Source organism: Corvus kubaryi, unplaced genomic scaffold, assembly GCF_017639235.1.
Source record: "Corvus kubaryi isolate FWS band 111438036 unplaced genomic scaffold, C.kubaryi_AGA036_p1.0 37265, whole genome shotgun sequence".
Lineage (NCBI taxonomy): Eukaryota > Metazoa > Chordata > Aves > Passeriformes > Corvidae > Corvus > Corvus kubaryi.
The window spans coordinates 2818995-2840337 of NW_024581080.1; the positions used below are offsets into that span (position 1 = coordinate 2818995).

Sequence of the window (21343 nt, forward strand, 5' to 3'; positions counted from 1 at the left end):
CACCCCACACTTGCGCTCCCAGACCGAGGAGCTGCTTTTTCCACGGGCTGAGCCCAGTTGTGCACAGTGGGAGGGAGGGAGGGAAGGAGGCAGTCGTGGGTGGCTGAGGCACAGCTGGGATGCTCCGGGGAGGTCCAGGGACAAGTTGGCTTTGTCGTTGCATTTCCCATCCCAGCCCCTTTTTGTCTCAAGCAGGCACAGCAGCACAGCCGGTGTCCCTGTGTCCTGCCCCACATCCCTGTGTCCTACTCCGTGTCCCTGTGTCCTGCTCTGTGTCCCAGTCACGGGACGAACACCACCTGCCCGACCCAGCTCGTGCTTTAATGCACCATTTGTACAAACATCACCCTGGGCCTGTGATAAGACCCCTCGGTCTGTTTGTTCTCGCTCTTTCCTTTTTGTGTGTCCAAAGTAATCTGTGGCTGCTGTCCCCCCGCCAAGCCAGCCCTTCCCCTTCCCTGCCAGCTCTCCCCCAGCCCTGGGGTGCTGAGGGGTCGCGGGCAGGACCCCGTGGCAGGACTGGGGCTGTCCCCCCACTTTATCGTCCTGCGTGTCTGGGCTCCCTCTGTCCCCCAGCCGATGTGGATTGGGGCAGGAGCAGGGCCAGAGCTCTCCCTGCTCAGCTCAGGTTCCCCCTCACAGCCCGCGCCTGGCAGAGCCCGGCTCACCAGCAGATCCTTGCCTAAACCCGACTTTATTGTCATTGTCCACACTTTGATGTTTTCCTTACAGCCCTGGAATCTCAGCCTTTATTTTTCCACCCTGCTCTTCCCAGGGAACGGCTGTTGCCTCCCCCTGCCCCGCCACAACTTTTGAACCCGCTGCTGGATTCCAGGCAGGCGTGACGGAGGGGCAGAGATGGCAGAGATACAGCATCCTGCCGGGGCTGGGGGGCAGGGGGTCCAGCGTGGGCGCCGGGGGAGTGAATCCTCCTGCTTTGGAACAGTTTTTGAGCAGGAGTAGCAAAACTGTGGAGAAAGAGGCAAAATAATGTAATTTTACATCACGCAGAGCACAAATGTGCAGGTTCCTGCTTGCCTTTGCCTCCTGCCGGGGGTCAGCCCCGCGCCCCCGGCCCACCCTTGACAGCTCCTGCAAATGACCCTCTAATGACGGGATGGCCCCAGTGTGAAAGCTGTTGGAATATGTAAGCGGCCCCGGGGAGGGGCTGCTGGGGCGGGGGAACACCAGACACGCTTTGTTTACCCGCCGGCCGGGATGTGGATTGGGGATAATCAGGCTGGCCTGGGATGTGGAGTCGGGGCCGCTGGTCCCAGGAGGGGCGGGGTGGAGGTGGCCCCTGTCCCGTCCTGCGCAGCCACCGGGGCCACCCGCCGCCAGCTCCGACGCTTGAGGTTCAGCCCGTCCCCTCTGCTGCGTGGGGGCCACCAGTGGGTCCCCACGCGTGTGTCGTGTCCCCATCCGTGGGGGCAGCTGTGAACCTGGGGGATCCCAGACCCACGGCCGGGGCTGCAGCGGGGACAGCTCGGTCAAACGCGGGGACTGATGCAGGAGGAGCAGCCCCTCCCCAGCGCTGCCGTGAGGGAGGGCACGGTCACCCCAGGGCACTCGAGACCCCGGGCATCGCCCCCATCACTCCTCCGGATGGGTGACCCAGAGGAGTTGGCTAGGAATTCACTGTTCTGACAGGGCACAGCCCTTCCCTTATCTCCGAGGGGTAAAAAAGGAGGAAAATCCCTTTAGCCTCCCCTTCCACGCCTGCAGGTGCCTCCCTTGCTCTTGAGCAACCCCTCATCAGGGTGGGAACAGCTTCGTCCTTATCTCACGTGAGCTTTGGAGCTTTCGAGCATCTTTTGCACTGTCGGAGGGACCCCATTGCTCTGGTAGTTTCAGGAGCAGCCAGAGCCCACCTGCTCTCGGAGCAGCCTGCAGCCAGAGCAGGGAGAAGCTCTGGATGCAACAGATGGAACACAGAGAAGGGGAGACACCCTGGCAGACCATTAGCAGCAAAAATCAGCAGAATCCAACGGGCAATTTTATCATATATATAATTTATTGATGAATTGTACAGCTTTTGTGTGACCTTTTCGCTACCACCTCATCCAGCAAGGGGAGGAAAAGGCTTGAGTAGAGCTGTGGTTACTTGTTTGTAACAGCTGCCCACCTAGATCTGCCAGCTGGGGCTCTGGACATTGGGTAATACACTCACTTGTCTGAGTTGTAATAGAAATCTGATCGTTTTAATAGAAATATAATAGAATTCTTGAGAAATGCCTAAACCCCCGGGGAGATTGAAAATCCCAGTGGTGTGGATGCTCAGCATGGCCAGACACTGCAGCTGCAGGGTCCTCAGAACCTGTGGCCACTGGTGATTCCCGTGGCTGGGAAAAGCGGCATTGCCTGGGCCGTGTCGTGGCAGGGAGCGATGCTGCTGCGCTCCAGTCCTGTTCCTGCTCCTCAGCTCCTGCTTCTGTCCCAGACACAGCGGCCGCCAGCGCCGCAGCTCCCTGGTGAACACAGCGTGGGGCACCCACCACACCAGAGCTGCCCCTGGGGCCACAGGGAGGTGGCTGGTGGCCTTTTCCACACGGAGCCTGGATCCTGCCAGGCACTGTGGCCACACAGTGCTGCAGAACTGCCGGGCACCTCACTCCTCCCCAGGTCTAGCCAGGGGTTTGCCAACCCACGGGTGTGTGGGCTTCAGAGATGCCCTGGTCTGTGCAGCGGTCGTGGTCCTTTGGGCACTTTTGGGCAGAGATGTGCACCTTCGTACAGGCTACGAGGTGGCCTCAGTTGCAGCCACACTCCTCAATGATCATGTCCTCGTGGTGACGGACAACGATCTCGCCCTTCTCGTAGTAGAGCATGGAGAGGGGACTCATCTTGACCGGGGAGCAGGCAGGACACGGCACCTGGTTGGGCTTGTAGAGCTGCAGCAAACTCTGTGGGAGACACGGGAAGGGCAGAACATCCCCCTGCTGCGGGCAGGGCCTGGGGGTGTGGGGGGCACGGGGCATGCAGGGGCAGCCACCCCCTCTTACCTGTATGTACGCATGGTTGGTGGGCTTGAAGGTCTCATCCACGGGCGAGGGGCACAGCCCTTCGCAGCGGTAGGCGTTGTACTTCTTGGGGTAGACAATCCAGCTGCCCCAGCCCGTCTGCTCGAAGTCCACCACCATGTCCACCCGCCTGCACAGGGCCCTGCCCTGCTCCCGCGCGGTGGCCGCGGCAGCATCGCTCACTTTGATCCTCTGCTTCTCCATCCTGTTCCTGCGGTGCCGGCGCGTCCCCGCGCCCTGCGAGCTGTCACGCATGATGTACTTGGAGGTCTCCGCGGTCCTGATGAGGCTGTGGTCTCCTGGAGACTTGTCTTTGGAGAAGACGAGCAGCAGGACTCTATCTGCCACATCCTGGGGCAGGACTGGGTCCCCGTGGCCAGTGTCCCTCGGGGCAGTGGTGGCCGGGGCAGCCGACCCTCTCACCTCCCACTGCCCCCTTCCCGTGGGACTGTGGTGCCCAGCAACCACAGCTTGGTGGAGCCAGGACCGGAGCAGGTTGGTGACCTCAAAGACTTTCCAGGAGGCCTGGGTGGCAGAGGGGCTGCCAGCCACGGTGCCCAGGAAGAGCTGGTGGGCACAGGTCCCATCTCCCCGGCACCTGTGCCGCTGGCTGTGGTAGATGTCCAGGGAGACGTTGTGGGCACGGGAGGGGCCAGGCAGGCGGACACGGAGCTGAGCCAGACTCACCTCCTGGCTTCTGGAGAGGGAGGACATGTCGAAGGAGAGCGCCCAGCGGGAGCCGTTCTGCAGGGAACCTGAAAGCCAAGGGCAGGGTGAGGGGACATGGTGCCAGGGGTGCCAGAGCTGGGGGGGACGGTGCCCTCGCGTACTGCCAGGGAACCAGCCCTGCGGTGGGAACCCGAGGGGCGGGAGAAAGCTGCTGGATCCACCTGAGAGCCAGCGAGAGCCTCAGGCAGGGCTGGTCCTGGGAACGGGGCTGGTCCTGGGAACGGGGATGCTCGGGACAGCGGGGATCCCTGGACAGGCATGCATGGGGACGGTGCAGGTCCCGGGGATGGTGCTGGTCCCAGGACAGGGAGGCTCGGGGACAGTGGCAGTCCCGGGAAGAGGGACGGTGCTGATCCCGGGGACAGGGTTGCCCGGGAACCGTAAGGGACCCAGGGACAGTGCCGGTCCCACGACAGAGATGCCCGGGAGCGGCGCCGGTCCTGGAAACAGTGCGGGAAACAGTGTGGGTCCCAGGACAGGGATGCTCGGGGACACTGCGAGTCCCGGGGACGGTGCCGGTCCCAGGATAGGGATGCCCGGGACCGCGGCCTCACTCACCGTGTGGGGAGAGGCTGAGAGCGGCGGCGGCGGCGGCGCGGAGCGGGGCGGGAGGGGCGCGGAGCAGCTGCAGCATCAGCGGGGGGCAGCGCGGCGGGGCGCGGGCCGGGGCGCGGGTCGGTGCCCAGGTGAGCGCCCGGGTGGATGCTCCGGTCGGTGCCCAGGTGAGCGCCCGTGTGGATGCGGTCGGTGCCCAGGTGAGCGCCCGGGTCGGTGCGCAGCCCAGGCGGAGCAGGGCGAGGGCGCAGAGCGCGAGCGCGGAGCGGAGCGGGACCCGCATGTCTGCCCGGGCCACCCGCGGCCGCCCTATTTGTACAGCGGCCCCGAGCGCCGCCCCGGGCGGCCCGGCACCCCCCTCCCCGACAGCCCCCTCCCCTCTTCTCCCCGTCCCTCCGTCCCTATCTCTATCCTCCCTCCCCTCCACCCCATCTACCTCCCGGCCATCCCTCCCCGTTTCCATCTCCCTCGTCCCTCGCCGTACTCTTTCTCCCTCTCTCCTTCTCCCCATCCTTCCCCCGCTGCCTCCAGCCTCATCCATCCTTCCATCCATCCCTGCCTCATCCCTGCATTCCTCCAGTTCTTCTCTTTCTCCCCGTCCCTCTCTCCTTCCGTCCCTCCTGGGCTCGTCCCGACCACCGTCCCCCTCTCCCTCCGTCCCTGTGGCTGGGGGTGGGGGGCGGTCACCCCCGCGCTGTGCGAGGACACGGCCCGGGACCCCTGGGGACGAGTGACGCAGGCACATCCCCACCCCAGTCCATCCTGCCCTGCTCCTTGGAGAAGGGAGCAGCACCTGGGGCACCCGTGAGCCCCAATCTCTCCGGGGTGGGGGTGCCAACGGGGGTCCTACCCCTCGCCACCCTCCCGGAGAGGCGACACTCGTCCTTTCCGGGGGGAAACGTGCTCAGTCCTCCCGCGGGGCACCGGGAACCTGGGGGCTGCTCCCGGTTTATTCCCCCGCTCTCAGCCCCGCACCTCGCGCCCAGACGGTGGCTGGGTGACGTCACGGCCGTGCACGGTGACGTCACGGCTCCCGGCGGCCGTCGGCAGGGGGCGCCGCTCGGCCGCGCTGGGGCGCCCCGGGCCCGCCGCCCTTTCAAGCGCTGAGTCTCGCGAGAGCCACGCGCGCCTCTCGCGGGAGCGGGGTGGCGGGGAACATGGCGGCGGCAGCGGCGGCCGAGGGCGCCGAGCCCCCCCCGGAGCCTCCCCCGGCCCCGGAGCCCCCGGCCCCGCCAGAGCCGCCCGCCACCGACGCCGAGACCGGGTATGTCCCTCCCTGGGCGGGCCCGAGGGACCCCCGTACTCCCCCGTACCGTAAGGGCTCCGCGGGACCTGGCCTCGTTGCCATGGGAACGGGGATGGGGGTCCCGGCCCTCCCCGGGGGTGTCGGGGGGGTCCTGCGGCCCGAGCGACACCGGGGGCCAGGCCCCGGGTCCGGGCTGTGCCCCGCGGTGCGGGGTCGGGGGTGGGCGCTCCGCTCTGACCGCTCTGCCCCGGCAGGGGGGACGCCGCCATGGTCGATGTCAGCGCGGCCCTGGAGACCGAGTCGGCCAACGGGAAGGAGCCCCTGGTAGGTGCTGTGGGCACGGAGGGGGCTGGCTTGGCCCGAAGGGCAGCATCCCCTAGCGCCAGCATTGGTTCCTTAAAGGGTTGTTTTGGAAGTTAAATCTTCACCCGCCTGGCTCATCCTCACGGACTGAGTGCACAAAACAGCTCCAGCCTGCTCGCAGTGCGGCCGTGGATTAGGGGAATGGATTTATTCCCTCTAAACTCCTGTCGTGGCAGATTCCTGCCCAAAGCCCCTGTGCTGTCTGCCCCGGGCGTTGTTTGATTCCTGGCTCTGGTTCCAGGATGCTGCCGGGGATGGCGCCGAAGCCATGGATGTCCAGGGGGGCTCGGGGGACGAGGAGAACGTGCGGCAGCTTGGCGAGATCGAGCTGCAGTGTGGGATCTGCACCAAGTGGTTCACAGCTGACACCTTCGGCATCGACACCACGTATGTGAGCTGGGCCAGCACAGGGCTTTGGTGGCAAAAGTGGAGTGTTTGGAGTCTGAGTTCCCAAGGACCAAGGCCCTGTCTATGTCCTTGAACACTTGGGAACTGGTGTGTTGTGTAAATAAAGCTTTGTCTGTGATAAAAGCACTCCCATGAAACACCACTGAGCCTCTAAGATGTTTGTGGTTTTAGGAGGAGAAGGAATAATTGGGTTTTAACTTGGAATAATTAGTTTCTTAATGCAGCTGCTTTTTCACAGGTCTTGTCTGCCCTTCATGACCAACTACAGCTTCCACTGCAACGTGTGCCACCACAGTGGGAACACCTACTTCCTGAGGAAACAAGCGAGTGAGTTTGGGAAAAGGACATTGGGAGATGTTTTGTGCAAGGTCAGCCTGGAGGTTTGGTTTTGTCTGAAGTCGGTGGGTGGGCTCTGCTGAGGCTTTTGGAATATGACCCGAAATCCAATATTAATACCCATGTGTGACTTCTTCTAAAAATGTTTTGCTACTGATTTATGAAAGTAGTGTAAATGGTTCAGCAAGGCCTGGGTCAGCACAGAGTTTGGGAGGTTTTGCAGTTACTTGGGGTGATCACTGTGTACATGGGTGTCTGATCTTCCCACCAAGTGTAATTGTAGCCCTGGGGTGTTTTGTTTCTCAGATCTCAAGGAAATGTGCCTTAGTGCTCTGGCCAACCTCACGTGGCAGTCGAGGACGCAAGATGAGCACCCCAAAACAATGTTCTCCAAGGATAAGGTTTGGCTGTTGCGGAACTGCCGCGGGCTCATGTCAGGGCTGGTGTCAGTGAGGAGCAGCTCACACAAATGTTTTCTGTTCTTACAGGATATTATCCCTTTTATTGATAAATACTGGGAGTGTATGACAACACGGCAGAGGCCTGGAAAAATGACTTGGCCCAATAATATTGTCAAAACCATGGTAAGAATTGAGGGTAAATCTGTGAAAGAATTCCTGCAGATTTTGGTTTTCTGATGTCGGTGTGTGCTGAGGGCTGGGCTTGGAGCTACAGGGTGAAGATGCTGGTGCTTCTTAGGCAGCTGTTGTACCTAACACATATTAGTAGGAACTACTGGGGTTTAAACACTTGTTAATGAATTTGTTATGATATTACCCTGTGTAACTAAAACTGCTTTGCTTTAGTGTAAAGAGAGAGACGTGTTCCTGGTGAAAGAGCATCCAGACCCAGGCAGTAAAGACCCAGAGGAAGATTACCCCAAGTTTGGGCTTCTAGACCAGGTATGTAATGAGAGACAGGAGGAAGGCGGGGAGCTGAGAGGAGGGGTGGGGGGTCCTGGTACCTTTCTGCTCAGTCAGTGGGCAGATCTCTGCCACGAGCCTGTGTTGTGCCAGCAGTGGGTGGGAGCTCCAGCACCTGGAGTGCCCTGCCCAGGCTCGGAGTGGTCCCTTTGACCAAGTCTGTACAGCAGATTATTTAATCTCTTGCAGGATCTTGCCAATATTGGTCCAGCCTATGACAACCAGAAACAGAACAACGCCGTGTCCACAAGTGGAAGCTTAAATGGCAAGTTCTTTACTCGGGAGGGCTTTGGGTATTTGGGACTAAGATGCATTTCCCAGTCCTCTGGGCATCTGTGCAGTTAAACTGTCGTGTGAACTGAGCTTATGCTTGTGCTCAGAACAGTCTCACTGTGCATTTTTATGGAAAGATTAACTTTACTTCTTGGGAAGGTTCAGCCGTTTCTTTGTGGTGACCAGATAAATCGAGATGTTCACTGAAAGCTGAGCTTGTCACTTTTCTCCTAGAGTGGTTTTAATTTATCTCCTTGAGTTATTCAGATTTCCTGTTGCTCTCCCTCTAAGAGTTGAAAGTAGCTGGAGGAAGTATAAATATATATGTGTGTGTTTAATTCCCTGTGTTCACTGCTTGTGTTTTGCTGTTCCTTTCTGTGGATGACTTCTGTGCTGTCAGCTTTCTCATCTTGATGAGAGTACTCAGGGCAACCTTGCTGCAGTAAATGAACTGCTAATGGGTTTATATATTAATAATCTTTATTAAGCACATCCCAGTAGTACAGACAGGAGTTATTTGGGGCTTTTTAAAGCAGGTTATAGATATCTGAGGTGTGTTGTTTCCATGTCATGCACTGGTTTTTTTCTATTTAATTTCTGGGAGACTGACAAACATGTGGTGCCACTTCTGTTCTTGCAGGTGGAGCCTCTCTGGGAGGTGAATATTTACCTTTCAGCTTCTAAAACTTAAGTATTGCTGTTTGCAAAGCTTTTTTTGCTCGATTCTCTTAGAAGCCGAAGTCAATCAAAAATGAAAGTGTGCCCTGATGTGATTGCAGTTGGACTTCAATACAAACCAGCAATTCCATTCTTTAATCTTTGGTAGTTAGAAGCTTTTAATTGCCATATTCTGCCCTACTTGACTGGTTTACAGGTTTTATTTATTTATTTTACACTTATGTTTATTTTTTATTTTGCATCAGTTGACCTGATGTAGTTTTAATGCTTGAATAATTGGTCTGAGATTTACAGTGCAATGGTTTGGGCAAGTAACTGTTGACAAACCGGAGAGCCTGAATGTTTGTCTGCACTGAAATCAGTGAGTGCAGCTGGATCAGGTCATGTTTGTGCAGAATATGGTATTCCCTGGATGGTTTGGATCCCTTACACTGTAAGGGAATGCTGGTAATGGAAGAGCTGACTGGATTTTTAGTTACCACACGAATGCGGTTCATGAAGGTGTTTATCTACAGTACATGAAATTTCCATCATTTTCCTTACGAATCAGCAGCAATACCTTTGGAAATAGCAGGATGATAAACTGCATGTATGATTTAATTTATTAAAACATACCGATATTAGTTTGATTAAATTTGACATGTAGCTTTTCCTGTACTACAGTTTTATAACTGATTGCTGAGTTCAGACTGATTTGCTGTTCAATCATGGAGCTGGCTTTAGTAGTACTGAAGAGAAACACCTTGCTTTTCATTTTTCCTCAACTTAGGTGTATTTTATTTTGTAGATGGAAACTGAACATTAAGTGCTTATTGCTGGTTGGTGTCAGTGTTCCTCCAGCACAGGGTCACTGGGTTGGTGGCTGTGCTGTAGGGTGGGTTTCTGCTGCTTCTGCAGAAATAGATTTGAGCTGTAACTGGAATCTCCATGAATAATAATAATAATAATAATAATAATGCCCCTGAAATGGATCCCATTGCTGTTGCCTGTAAATCTTCTGATGACAGAAAAGATTCTTAATTCTCACCTGAAAAGCTCAGGTTGAGCTTGTTTTGCTGCTCAATCTCCTTTAGCTTCTACTCCAAATTTAGACACCTCAAAAGCTGACCAGAAGCCAGCTGGCAAATGAAAGTTGTGGATTTTGCTGTGCTCGTTGGCAGTGAAGCCTGGTTCACATTAACTGTGGACAAAGGCACCTGAGCCCACGAGCTGATTTTGGTTTGGCTGCTCTGCCCCTTTCTCCCTGGAGATTCCGTGCGTGTGGGCGCTGCCGAGCAGCTCCTTACTGTGCCTGGTTTGTGTGTCCAGGGGGAATGGCTGCTGGGGGCAGCGGGAAGGGCCGAGGAGCCAAGCGCAAGCAGCAGGACGGAGGGACCACAGGAACAGCCAAGAAAACACGGAGGTGAGAGCAGAGGCGCCATGAGGGTGCAGGGATGGGCACAGGGGTGGACGCAGGGATGGCCAGCAGTCAGGGACAGTGGCACTTGTGGTACTTTAAGCTGCCTCCCAGCTGCCTCTGCCCTGGGTGGGTGTCTGGGGTCACTCCAGAGCCCTGTGATGTCACTGATGAGCCACAGGCTGTAAATGATTTGCAGTGGATAAGTGTGTGCTCGTTTCACACAGGCACGGGTGTGCAGCCCCTGAGCACAGGGACAGCTCTGCAGGGGTGTCCTGGGGTGACCTGTGACAGCACCTGGGAGATGCCAGCGTGGAGTTTCTGTGTTTCAGTGACCCGTTGTTTTCGGCTCAGCGCCTGCCCCCCCATGGGTACCCTCTGGAGCACCCCTTCAACAAGGACGGGTATCGCTACATCCTGGCCGAGCCCGACCCCCACGCACCCGACCCAGAAAAGCTGGAGCTGGACTGTTGGGCAGGAAAACCCATTCCTGGGGATCTGTACAGAGCCTGCCTATATGAACGAGTGCTCCTGGCCCTGCATGACCGAGGTACAGAGCTCGTGAATCTGTCCAGGTGGTGTTTCCTTGCAGAGGCATCTGGGCGAGCTCTTGTTACCAGTCAGTAATGTTCCAGGTGCCGCTGCTCTCAGAGGTGCAGAGGTTAAATCCACCTCTGCGTGGTCACTTGCCTTTTGACATCACCACGTTAGAAACCACAAATAAGTGCTCGTGTGCTCCCCTGCAGCTCCCCAGCTGAAGATCTCTGACGACAGACTGACTGTTATTGGCGAGAAGGGCTATTCCATGGTGAGAGCCTCACACGGCGTGCGGAAAGGAGCCTGGTACTTTGAAATCTCCATGGATGAGATGCCTCCAGACACAGCTGCCAGATTAGGCTGGTCACAGCCCTTGGGTAAATAATTTTACAAAATATTTCTTAGCAGGTGCTCCTGCTACACTCCGTGTGTTCATGACGAAGCGTTTGTCTCCGCAGGGAACCTCCAGGCCCCTCTGGGATACGACAAGTTCAGTTACTCCTGGCGCAGCAAAAAGGGAACCAAGTTTCACCAGTCCATAGGGAAACACTATTCCTCTGGCTACGGACAGGGCGATGTCCTGGGATTTTACATCAGCCTTCCAGAGGATACTGAGACAGCCAAATCCCTGCCTGACACCTACAAAGACAAGGTGAGGTGCGAGTTCACTGTTGGATTAAGCATTGGCAGGTGGAGAACTGGAAAACGAGTTGCTGTGGCCTCACTCGCACCCCTGTCCGTGCATCCTTCCCACCCTGCCTCTGGGTACCTCCGTGGTTCATAGGGGAGAGGTCCAAAGTGTTGGTCTCAAGAAAGCAAAATCCTCCTGGATGAGATTGCCCACATCTCCTTTCACCTTCCCCTCCTGGCTCTCTAGCCTTTGAGCTGTAGGAATCGCTCCTCACAGGTACTCTGACACCAGGCACACCTGTCCCTGAGCAGGGCAGGTGACAGGTAACAGCTTTTCAGGCTTGTTTCTGACGTCATTTGCTGCTATTTCAGGCTTTGATCAAATTCAAAAGCTACTTGTACTTTGAAGAGAAGGATTTTGTGGACAAAGCAGAGAAGAGCCTAAAGCAAGCCCCTGGAAGCCAGGTGAGTTGTTGCTGTCACTTCAGCATGTGCCTGGCTCGAGTGAAAGGGAGCAGAGATTAATCTTGTCAGGGCTGCTGTATCCTGACAGCCACCATCAGTGGGAAAACCCTTCGTTTTTCAGATCATATTCTTCAAGAATGGTGTCAGCCAAGGAGTTGCCTTTAAGGACATCTTTGAGGGGGTTTATTTTCCTGCTATTTCTTTGTACAAAGGCTGCACGGTAAGTGAGGAGTCTTTGAAAGAGAACTCCTAGATACATCAATTTCAGTAATGCACAAAGTGTGGGCACTCTGGGAGTGTGCCAAGTGAAAAGGAAAGATGGGAATTATTTTAGTGGCTCTGGAACAACGTTGCTGTTCGTATGTGTAATGGGATTATCAAATTGCTGTAGGAACATCAGCAGTGTTTGTTCCTGTGGGCTTGCACAAGGTGTGGGTAGGCTCAGGAGTAGGAAGGGACAAGGACGGAGGACTAAAGAAATTTTCCTGGCTTTTTAGATGTAATGAAAATGCATATTCCACAGGTTTCTATAAACTTTGGGCCATATTTCAAGTATCCACCGAGAGACATCACTTACCATCCTGTAAGTAAAACTGAAGCTTCCCCCCCCCCCCCATTTGAGAGCCTCGTTGTTTAAATCAAAGATGTTTTGGTGTGATTCATACCACACCTGTACCTGTCCTTCAGTCTCAGTACCTGGATAGTGTAGCCAAAAGGATTGTGTTTAAAAATATGTAAGGACAGATATCTCAATAAATCATTAAATTTTAATTAAATAATAGGTGCTGTTATCTTGTTCCTTTTGACAGACTGTTGCCTATGTTGGCCTCGTTTGTCAGTAAGGGGGCTGAATTGTTGTTTAAGGAAACACTTGGAATTTCCCCCCCATACTACTGTTGTGAGGAGGGAAACAGCCCTGGGATGTGTGGTCACTCTTTGTCCAGGAGTGGAGCTAACTGTGCTTCCCTCTGCAGATGAGTGACATGGGCTGGGGGGCCGTGGTGGAGCACACGCTGGCCGATGTCCTGTACCACGTGGAGACAGAGGTGGATGGCAGGAGGAGCCCGCCCTGGGAGCCATAAACCCCCAACACCGTGGAGTTACTGCAGAGGAACATCCATCTCTCTCTCAGTGATCAGCCAAGGACCCAACAGGCTGAGGCGGATGCAGCCCTGGCTGGCAGGTGTTGTGTGTGTGTTCACACCCCTCTCCCCTGCCACTGTGAGGCAGTTCTGGGGTGTTTTGTGCTAGTTTGGGGCCTCTCTTGGAGCCCCCAGGACCATTAGACTGTCACTCGCTGGAGAAGGGGGTGTTGAAGAACCTTCTCCTGGGCTGTGACAGGTCAGGGTGCAGCTGGACCTGCCAGGTGTAGGTACAGTGACCCCTGAGCTCAGGTGTGTTTGGCTGATGGTGACCAACAGCTCCCAGCCAGGACGGCTCTGTCAGAACAAGACGGCTGCATGTAAGACTGAAATTTGGGCTTCTGTCCAAACTGTATTTTTTTTCCCCACAGACTGGAAACCAGTTTAAAAATAAAGGCTTTAACTCTTCTTTTTATTCTTGTCTTGTAAATTGTTACAAGTGACATTTAAACTCAAAGTAGCTACACTTGGAGATCTTTTGAGCTGAAGATCTGTGCACAGGAGTTACATGGGGCCTCCTGCTAATAATCATCATTGCAGAGCTTTGGGTGAATAAATAATTTGACACTTCTTATGTGTTCGTACAGGAAAAAATAAATTAGAACTGCTTTGAGGGGGAGAGGAAACAAAATTGTTGGTTAAGTAAGTGCTGTGTTTGAATTTTGGGAGAGTAAAATTTGACATTCAGTCAGGCCTATGTTTGCCTCACTGAGGATGTAACTTCCCAGTCATCTGTCTCATTAATAACTAATTAGCCGAGACCTTTAACTGTAGACAGCACTAATTAAAGCTTTATTTATTCACTGAAAGTAATTAGGGAGGGTGGGGTTGGCTGACTGGGCCAGCATGTGCTCAGTTAAGCAACTGCAGGAATTAAATTTTTGTTCCTGCACTTACACAATGAGCTTCAACAAATAAACCTTTATATTTATTGATTGTAACTATGTATTAATTAGTGGAGTCTGCTATTAAAGGCCTTGGCTAATTGAAGCGAAAAGATTCCCTACTTTGCCCCTGAACAAAGCCCTGCACTGGGTGGTCAGCAGGTCGTGGTCAGCAGGTCACAGGCACTGGCCGGGCCAGGCGCTGCCGGAGGTGTTTGGCGAAGTCCACCTGTGTCTGGGACAGGACCTGGTTGATGATGGTCTTGGGCAGCCACCCCTGGAGAGGAGCAGACAGGGCCTGTGAGCAGAATCTGCCTCCCCCACAGCCCCTGGCTCCCCCCAGAGCCCTCCCAGCCCCGGGTACCTTGAGGTCGATGCTGAGCAGCCAGGTGAGCCGGGTCTGGGAGGGGCTGCCGGGCAGCGGGCGCAGGACCATGCAGGTGGGACCATTCTCAGCCCTGGGATGGGAGAGAGGCCCAGGTCAGACCCAGCCTTGGACTTTCAGCCTCAAAAACACACTTTGGGATTTGGGGTTCCCACAGCAGCTCCTGCTGCCCACACAAACCCAGCGACTCTGAGCCCACAGTAAATCCCTCCTGCCCTGTGGGGATGTCCCTCCTTGCACGCCCGTGAACAGACTGAGCAGGAGTTACCTGATGAACCCCTCCTGCTCGGGCATCGGCCCGTAGGTTGTGGACATTCCGGCCAGGACACAGGTGGAGCCGCGTCTCTTGGAGCACCGGACGCTCACGAAGTCCCGGGGCCCAACAATGTTCCCGGGGGTCGCGGCCGCCTTCTCATGGGTGATCACCGTGTCCTTCCCAATCTTCTCCAGAATCTGCAGTTTAGAATTAAAACTTCCATTTGAAGTGTTTACTGCAAGCACAGCTGAAAGCTGCCTTTGGTTACCAGGTGTTCAGATACGGGGTCTGACAAAATCTTGGTGTTTACAGTGACAATAATTCCAAATACTTGCTCGCCCCCAGGTGCAGAACTGTTTTCAGTTCCTGGGTGAAAATCTATTCCCTTACTGCTTCTCTGCTTCCTTGTACCTTGGGGCTATTTCTTCAGATCAGCCCCAATTTACAGCAGAACTGGCTGCTCCTTGCAGGAAAGCGCCTTTCCTGCAGAATTAGTCACACAGAAGCTGCTCCAGACTCGCCTCTGCTGCAGCAGCAACACAGATATTGCAAAACCCCTCTACATCTGCAGCAGGAAAATGGACAAAACACAGGCTGTGACATGTCTGACACACATTTCCTACCCTGACTTCTTTGACGTTGGGGTTCCAGTCTCCCATCTGCTCCATGTTGTCCACCAGCTCTCTGTACACCGTGTCCAGAGGCTGGTCCACCACCACCTCCAGCCGGAACACCTTCCCCACGTCCGGCAGCACCTTGCTCAGCACTTTATCTCCATTACCCTGGAGAGGGGATGGCAGAATTACCACCAGAGCTGCTCACAGGAGGGCTGCAGGGCAGCACCACAGGGCAGAGCACCCACCGCCACCGTCTCTGTCTTCCAGTCGTCCTGGTCCTCGAGGATTCTGAGGGATTTCTGCAGGGCTTCCTCTCCTTGCTTGATGTAAGACATTTCCATCTCGCTGAAGGGTTTCTCCTCCAGCCTTGAGCCTGCCAGCACCAGACAAAGGCAGGGTTGAGTGCAAGAACAGCGTTGTGCCAGATGAGCTTTATCTACACCAAATGCCCTTCTCTGTGCCCAGGGAATGGGGATTAAACCCAGTTCCCACTCTGCCTTTGGTTCAGCAGAAGCACAGCCCACCCTCAAGCAGATCTTTTCCCCAGCTGCTCTCTGGAGTCCCAGCCTGTGACGGTCTCCTCACAGCAGGAAGGAACAGCCCCCCTTAGGTGTCACTTACTGAGCAAGGAGCTTCTCCTGCGCACCTGATGGATCCAGGTGCTGGGTCCTGGGCTGCGGCAGGCGAGTCTGCTCAGCTCCTGGCTGATGGCCACGGCAGCTTGTCTCCTCAGACCTGAGGGAGAGAAGAGAGCGTGTCACCCGCTGGCACTGCACTGCTGGGGCCTTGCCGTGGGCTTGTCCCCAGTTTAAACACACATGGAAAAGTCCCTTCTTGTCACCATCTCGGAGCCCCTACAGAGACAAGGAGTAGCTGGTTGCTGTTGCATTGCCCTGGCAGAGATTGTCCTAAACAATCCTGAGCTTGGCTCCAGCTCCAAGCCACGCAGCAGTAAAAATACTGAGGAGCATCGTGCAGTTGCCCAGGAAAGAGCATGGAAATGGATCACAGAGGAACAAAACCCTCACAGCCAGAGGGAGCATCACCCAGAGCTGGTCACAGGGACATGAGCCAGCCCCTCAGGCCCCAGTGACAGGTCTGGTGGCAAAAAAGGGTTGCAGGGACAGTAAATCACAAACCCCAACATGGTACAGAGCGGGGAGAGAATCCCCGAGGCCCAGCCGGGCAGGGGCTGCCCCGGCCTGGAGCCGGACTCACCGGTCATGTTGCGCAGGTGGCGGTAGGAGATGGCGGCGCAGAGCTTGGACGTGGCTGGCAGCATCTCCACGCAGGGTCGGAGCCGTGGGCTGGACGCTGGCTGCGGTGGTGGCTGCGGTGTGGCTGTGGTGGTGGCTGCGGTGGTGGCTGCGGTGGTGGCTGCGGTGGTGGCCGCGGTGTGGCTGCGGTGGTGGCTGCGGTGGTGGCCGCGGTGTCTGTCCGTCTCTGCCGAGTGCTGCCTTGCCCGGCCCCGCCGTGCACGGCCTTAAGTACGTGGGGCTGAAGGATTCTGCCCCGTCAGCCGGGAGATAAGAGCCGTCACGCCAGGCTGGGCCCCGCGGGCCAAGGCCAGAGCCGGCTCCCCACGCATCTGCCGGGGCTGCGGGTCAGCGCCGTGCGCACGGGGCTGGGAGCGTGCTGGGACAGGGCAGCGGCGACAGCCCGGCCACGGTCCGGCCACCTGCAGCCCTGAGGGGCAGGAGGGAGGCAGAGCTCCCCTGACCAGTTCCTGCTGTGCCTTGCCATGGACAGGCCCCGCAGCACACGGACCTGGGGCCCATGGCATGGGTCATCAGCTGTGACAGAAAACAGATAATCACAGATCACACAACCATTGAGGATGGAAAAGACCTCCAAGGTCATCAAGTTCAACCTTTGATGGGTAAAAATGGATAATAATGGATAATAAGGGATAATGATGGATGAGACCATCTCACAGCACAACCATTGTGGAGTAACGAGTCAGGCTGAGCCTCTGCAAACACTGCACAAGAACCAGGACAGCCCATAGAATGCTGAATATTAAATACATTGAGCTGCTGAGCCTGGGACTGGAAGTGAGGGCAGCCCCAGGCAGCCCCCCTATTCCCCAGGCCCTGTTATCCTCCCCAGGGCTGGGAGCAGTGGGACACAGCGGAGCAGCGATAACGCTCAAGGCTGAAATGACATTTCTGGGATGAATTACGGCCCGGAGCCCAGCACTCCCAGGAACCCGTGAATTACAGCTGCTTCCTTTGACGTCAGCCCCTGCACCCTCCTGCAGGCAGCCTGACCTTCCTCCCCCCTATTTCAACAGCTTGGCCCAGGGGGAGGTCACCCCCTCACTGCGCCAGCAGCCGGCCCGGGGAGCCCTATGTCTTCCCCTGCCTGTCCCCAGCTTTCCCGAGATGATTTGGGTCCCACCTGCCATCCAGAATGGTGCTGCTGCTCCCCAGGATGTTCTTCTCCATCGTCAGGGCTGCCATTCTCCATTGTGTGCCAGAAAACACCTCCTGCTCAGGTCAGCAATGTGGGATTAGTTGGAGGTGCTGCAGGGACCGGGAGGAAGCCAGGAGCTGCACTGTCCCTTTCCAAAACTGGGAAACTTTACTGGGAAATCCTTTTTGCAGCTGAGCTCCCTCAAGTGTGTTTCCCAGGTCATGCCACAGCTCTCCCCATCTCCAGGCTTCACCCACCTGCTTCCACCTCCTCTCAGGTGCGGAGGGAAACCCAGGAGGGTTTGAAATCCCCAAGTCACAGCCAGGAGCATCCAGCCCAGAGCTCCAGCCAAGCACACGCAGAGCACTGACAGCTCTGGGTGCTCAGGGACACCAGAGACACCCCAATATTGTGCACTGCCCCCAGCCCCCACAGCCCCCCTGCCCTGCCAGCGAGGGGGACACAGCTCCAGGGACCGGAGAGCCCCGGCTGCGAGGCATCCAGGACTGCTATCCCAGACGGAGCAGCCGCTCCCAGCACAAGGCCTCAGCACAAGGACACACAGTTGTTTGTGAGAAGAACCAAAACACCCCACGCAGAGCTGCCCCTCTGGCTCCAGGCTGGGGGGGGCTGGAGGGGCACGACCCCCCCCATCAGTGCCCCTCAGGAGGGAGCACAGGCACAGTCACACTGTGCCACAGCACATGAGGAAATGTTCCAGGTGACCAGTCCCCAGAGCAGGACACAGACCCCAAAAAGGCACCCAGAACCCTCAGGGGGATCTGGTTAACTGGGACACCCCAGCCCCCACAGCCCCCTGAGACACCCCCCAGGCCCCTGCACAAAGTCACCACACAGCTCCATTTGCAGCTTTTCACCTAAAAAACAACAGGGCTTGAAGTACCAACATGCACAAATGCGCAAAATGCACAAAACCAAAATGATGCTAAGCAAAGGCACTGGAAATTCACCAGGACCTGAAGGCTGAGGGACCCAAGAATCCCGAGACTGCCCTGAGCCCCCCACCCTGCCCAGCCGAGACATCTTCGAGAACATTCCCCTCTTCCAGCCCGTTTCCCACTGCAGTGACAGGAGCAGGGGAGGCTCTGTCGGGGTGACCCTGTCCCTCCTGCTGCAGCACGGCCGGGGGTGTCCCCCCCATCCCAAGGCTGCCCGTGTTGCTATTTGGAGAGCGCAGACGAACCACAGCCCCCGGTGCCCACAGAGGTCACACACCGACGCCGTGAGAATGGGCTCAAGTGCAGCAAGAATAGGTCCCTGTCTTGACCCCCACCAGCTCCTTACACCCCCCAAAGCCCCGGGCTGGAGGGCTGGGACCCCACCACCGGGGCTGGGCAGCCCCTTGCCTCCCCCCAGCCACCACAGGCATTGCTGCCCTGCTCGCCCTTCACCCCAAAACACCCCCAAACAAACAGGGACAGTAAAAATACCCCCGAAGAGCCATCCCCTCCTGCCACAGATTTTCTAGCCACAGGAGCCAGCTCCATAAATGCTTTTTATTAAATTTTGTTAGAACAAGAAATTGTGTTTTCTTATTTAAACCTTTGCTACCCCCAAACCCACAACCCCAACGGGGCAGAAATATTTCCCCCCAAAGCAAGTGGTCCCCGGGCCAGTGAGAGGGGGCCGGCGCTGGCCACAGCAGCTGTCAGCTCTCCAGGACAGCTGTGCTCAGCCCCAGCAAGCAGAGCTGGGCTTGTCCTCTGTCCCCCCAGCACGGACTCTTCCCCCAGAGAACTCCCCCACTGCCCAGGAGAGTGGCCTGAGGTTCCGCAGGGATTGTCCCTGCCAAGCTTTGCCCTTCCCTGCCCACACCCAGGAGGCTCCTGGAGCCTGGCATCTGCCCAAAGCCAGCCCTGATGCCAAGGACTCTCCTCCCTACGGAAGTGCCAGGACACACAGGGGGCACAGAACTCTCCAACCTGACACACACGGCTGCACCAGCTCCCCCTGAGCACCGAGGTGAGGAGGTGCAGGCTCCGTGGAGCCCCAGCTGCAGCAGCTCTTTATCAGCAGGTAACGAGTGGGTTCAGCTGCAGGGGAGTGGCACAGCCTGGCTGGGGGGTACAGGTAGTCTGTGTTGGGGTACAGGGGGTACCCAGGTTCTGCTCCCCAGCCCAGAGAGGATCTTGCCACAGGCTCCAGCATTCCCTCAGAGTGAGCCCAGCCTGTGGCAGGACCAAGGGTCCCAGCTCTCCCTGCACAGCACACAGAGGGCACAAGAGGTGGCCTGAGGGGTGCTCATCCTGAGAGAGGGGAACTGTCAGGACCAGAATACTGGAAAACCATCGATGTCAGGATCAAGGATTTATTTACACGTCAAGGGAAACTCTCACCCAGAGTCATGTGAGGAGGAAAAAGCAAACAAACCCAAGGAGCAGTGATTTGCCTCCCAAACACTAACGCTTGCACGCCCAGTGCACCGGGCCCTCCTCATCTCCTTCTCCACAAGGAGACTAAAGGCATGATTTGTGTACAGTTACCAGCACCACAGAAATACAATCTGAAAATAAAACCCGCCTTTCCAGGGAAATGTGTCCCTGCCCAGGCGGATCATGGAGCAGCCCTCGCTCCTTGCAGGAAAGGGGCAGCAGCTTCAGTACTCATCCAGCGTGTCCGCCCGCGGGACGGAGAGGCCCCGCTCCTTCAGCGCCTGCACCTTCAGCTTCTCCGACTCCTGCTTGGCCTGCTGCTCCACCCGCTGCTCCTCCAGGATCTCCTCGATGGACACCTGCTGCAGAGGTGTGTCACTCTCCTTCTCCAGGTCCTGCAGGAGAAACGACTGGTTCAGCTCTGCACAGCATCCCCAGACCGCAGGGCACCTGTCACAGCAGACAGGCAGACAAACCACAAACACCCCGGCGCAGGCCCAGAGTGCAGCGAGAGCTGTGCACTTACGATTTCCCCCAGCAGCACCACATTCTCGCCCCTCACCACGAAGATGCCCCGAGGGATGTCCCCATACTTCTTGCCCACGTGGATGCGCTCCACAGTCTGGTGCAACACCAAGTTCGCTGCAGCAAAGAGAGAGACGGAAAACCAGCGATGTTCCAGTGTGAATTCCGGCTGAACAGTGTCCTGTCCCACCAGGCAGAGCCCCAGAGCAGGGACAGCGCTGGTCCCATCACTCGGTGGGTGCTCCGAGCCGGGTCACTGAAGGCGCCGACGCTGTCCCCAGCTCTCTGCACCTCAGCAGCCCCTGCCCTCAGCTCCCCCAGGGCAGGGCAGGCAGTGAGCTCAGACCCCCGCGCTGAGCCCACCCGAGCCCCCCGTGCCGACGCGAGCAGAGGAGAGGATGGCGATGTTGGTGCTGCAAGTTCTGGGCAAGGAGGATGAACATCACCGGGCTGTTTCTGCTCAAAAAGCGACGCCAGAGCATCAGCGCTGGATGCAATCGCGGGAGGGGAAGGTCCCCGGTGCGGGAGAAACCTCCGGGAAGCACCAAGTCCAGGGGGATGCGACACACGGGCAGATGTTTAACCCACTGCACGAACCCACTCGAAAAACACACCGCGGGTCCCTCCTCCCCCCCTGCCCAGCTGCCCGCAGGCCCCGGCGCGGCCGTACCGAACTGGTCGATGCTGCGCAGGTACCCGATGAGCGTCCGGCCGTCCCGCAGCAGCACCAGGTGCTTCTCTGCGGGGAGAGGAGAGCGGGGGGTCGGCCACGGCCCGCGGGGGCTCCGGGACCCCCGCCCGGGGCAGCAGCACGCCGGGCCGGAGCCCACGGGGGGGGGGCGGCTCCCTACGGGAAGAGGGGTCCGGGCGTCCCACGGGGAACCGCGGGGCAGGACCCAGGGGGAGCGGGAGCCCAGACCCCGCGGCGGGGCGGCACCGACACGGCACGGAGGGGACAGGCCGCTGCTGGAGCGGCGGCCCGGCCGCACTCACTGTCGATGTCCTGGATGAGGCTGGCCGTGCCGGGCATGTAGTTCATGGTGCCGCCGCGCCCGCAGCGGAAGCGCCGCCATGCGCCGGTGCCGCCACCGCCCCGGAACCGCCCGCGCCGGGCGGGGCCCACCCGCCGCTGCCCTTTTAAGCGGCGCCAGCCGTGCGCGCGGGGCC

The 21343-nt window shown here is 57.4% G+C and overlaps 4 protein-coding genes across 6 annotated transcripts; 1 reads left to right on the forward strand and 3 right to left on the reverse strand.

The window, feature by feature from the left end:
• Positions 1–1992: 1992 nt before the first annotated feature.
• NODAL (nodal growth differentiation factor) lies at positions 1993–4646 on the reverse strand. Its single transcript, XM_042024892.1, has 3 exons — positions 4308–4646; positions 3003–3775; positions 1993–2903 (listed from the first exon to the last, which is right to left on the reverse strand). The coding sequence occupies exons 1-3, from the start codon at positions 4585–4587 to the stop codon at positions 2751–2753; spliced, it is 1206 nt and encodes a 401-aa protein (XP_041880826.1). The 5' UTR covers positions 4588–4646; the 3' UTR covers positions 1993–2750.
• An 828-nt stretch (positions 4647–5474) lies between these two features.
• Positions 5475–13116, forward strand: ASH2L (ASH2 like, histone lysine methyltransferase complex subunit). Of its 2 annotated transcripts, XM_042024890.1 has the most exons (17): positions 5475–5568; positions 5805–5874; positions 6155–6300; positions 6560–6648; positions 6964–7058; positions 7146–7241; positions 7464–7559; positions 7770–7845; positions 8494–8511; positions 9840–9933; positions 10260–10477; positions 10674–10841; positions 10923–11116; positions 11467–11559; positions 11681–11779; positions 12083–12142; positions 12534–13116. In XM_042024890.1, exons 2-17 carry the CDS (start codon positions 5818–5820, stop codon positions 12639–12641), a joined length of 1707 nt encoding a protein of 568 aa, XP_041880824.1. In that variant the 5' UTR covers positions 5475–5568; positions 5805–5817; the 3' UTR covers positions 12642–13116. The 2 variants fall into 2 exon arrangements, with proteins under 2 accessions (XP_041880824.1, XP_041880825.1); XM_042024891.1 differs by lacking the exon at positions 8494–8511 and having other exon boundaries at positions 5476–5568.
• STAR (steroidogenic acute regulatory protein) lies at positions 13093–16291 on the reverse strand. 2 transcript variants are annotated; one of them, XM_042024893.1, is made up of 8 exons: positions 16252–16291; positions 16062–16181; positions 15465–15578; positions 15089–15216; positions 14850–15008; positions 14239–14423; positions 13950–14043; positions 13093–13862 (listed from the first exon to the last, which is right to left on the reverse strand). In XM_042024893.1, the coding sequence occupies exons 2-8, from the start codon at positions 16123–16125 to the stop codon at positions 13755–13757; spliced, it is 852 nt and encodes a 283-aa protein (XP_041880827.1). In that variant the 5' UTR covers positions 16126–16181; positions 16252–16291; the 3' UTR covers positions 13093–13754. The 2 variants fall into 2 exon arrangements, with proteins under 2 accessions (XP_041880827.1, XP_041880828.1); XM_042024894.1 differs by having other exon boundaries at positions 16229–16274.
• A 3282-nt stretch (positions 16292–19573) lies between these two features.
• On the reverse strand, positions 19574–21292 carry LSM1 (LSM1 homolog, mRNA degradation associated). The gene is made up of 4 exons (XM_042024906.1): positions 21170–21292; positions 20847–20915; positions 20178–20293; positions 19574–20046 (listed from the first exon to the last, which is right to left on the reverse strand). The coding sequence occupies exons 1-4, from the start codon at positions 21213–21215 to the stop codon at positions 19876–19878; spliced, it is 402 nt and encodes a 133-aa protein (XP_041880840.1). The 5' UTR covers positions 21216–21292; the 3' UTR covers positions 19574–19875.
• Between the last annotated feature and the right edge of the window lie 51 nt (positions 21293–21343).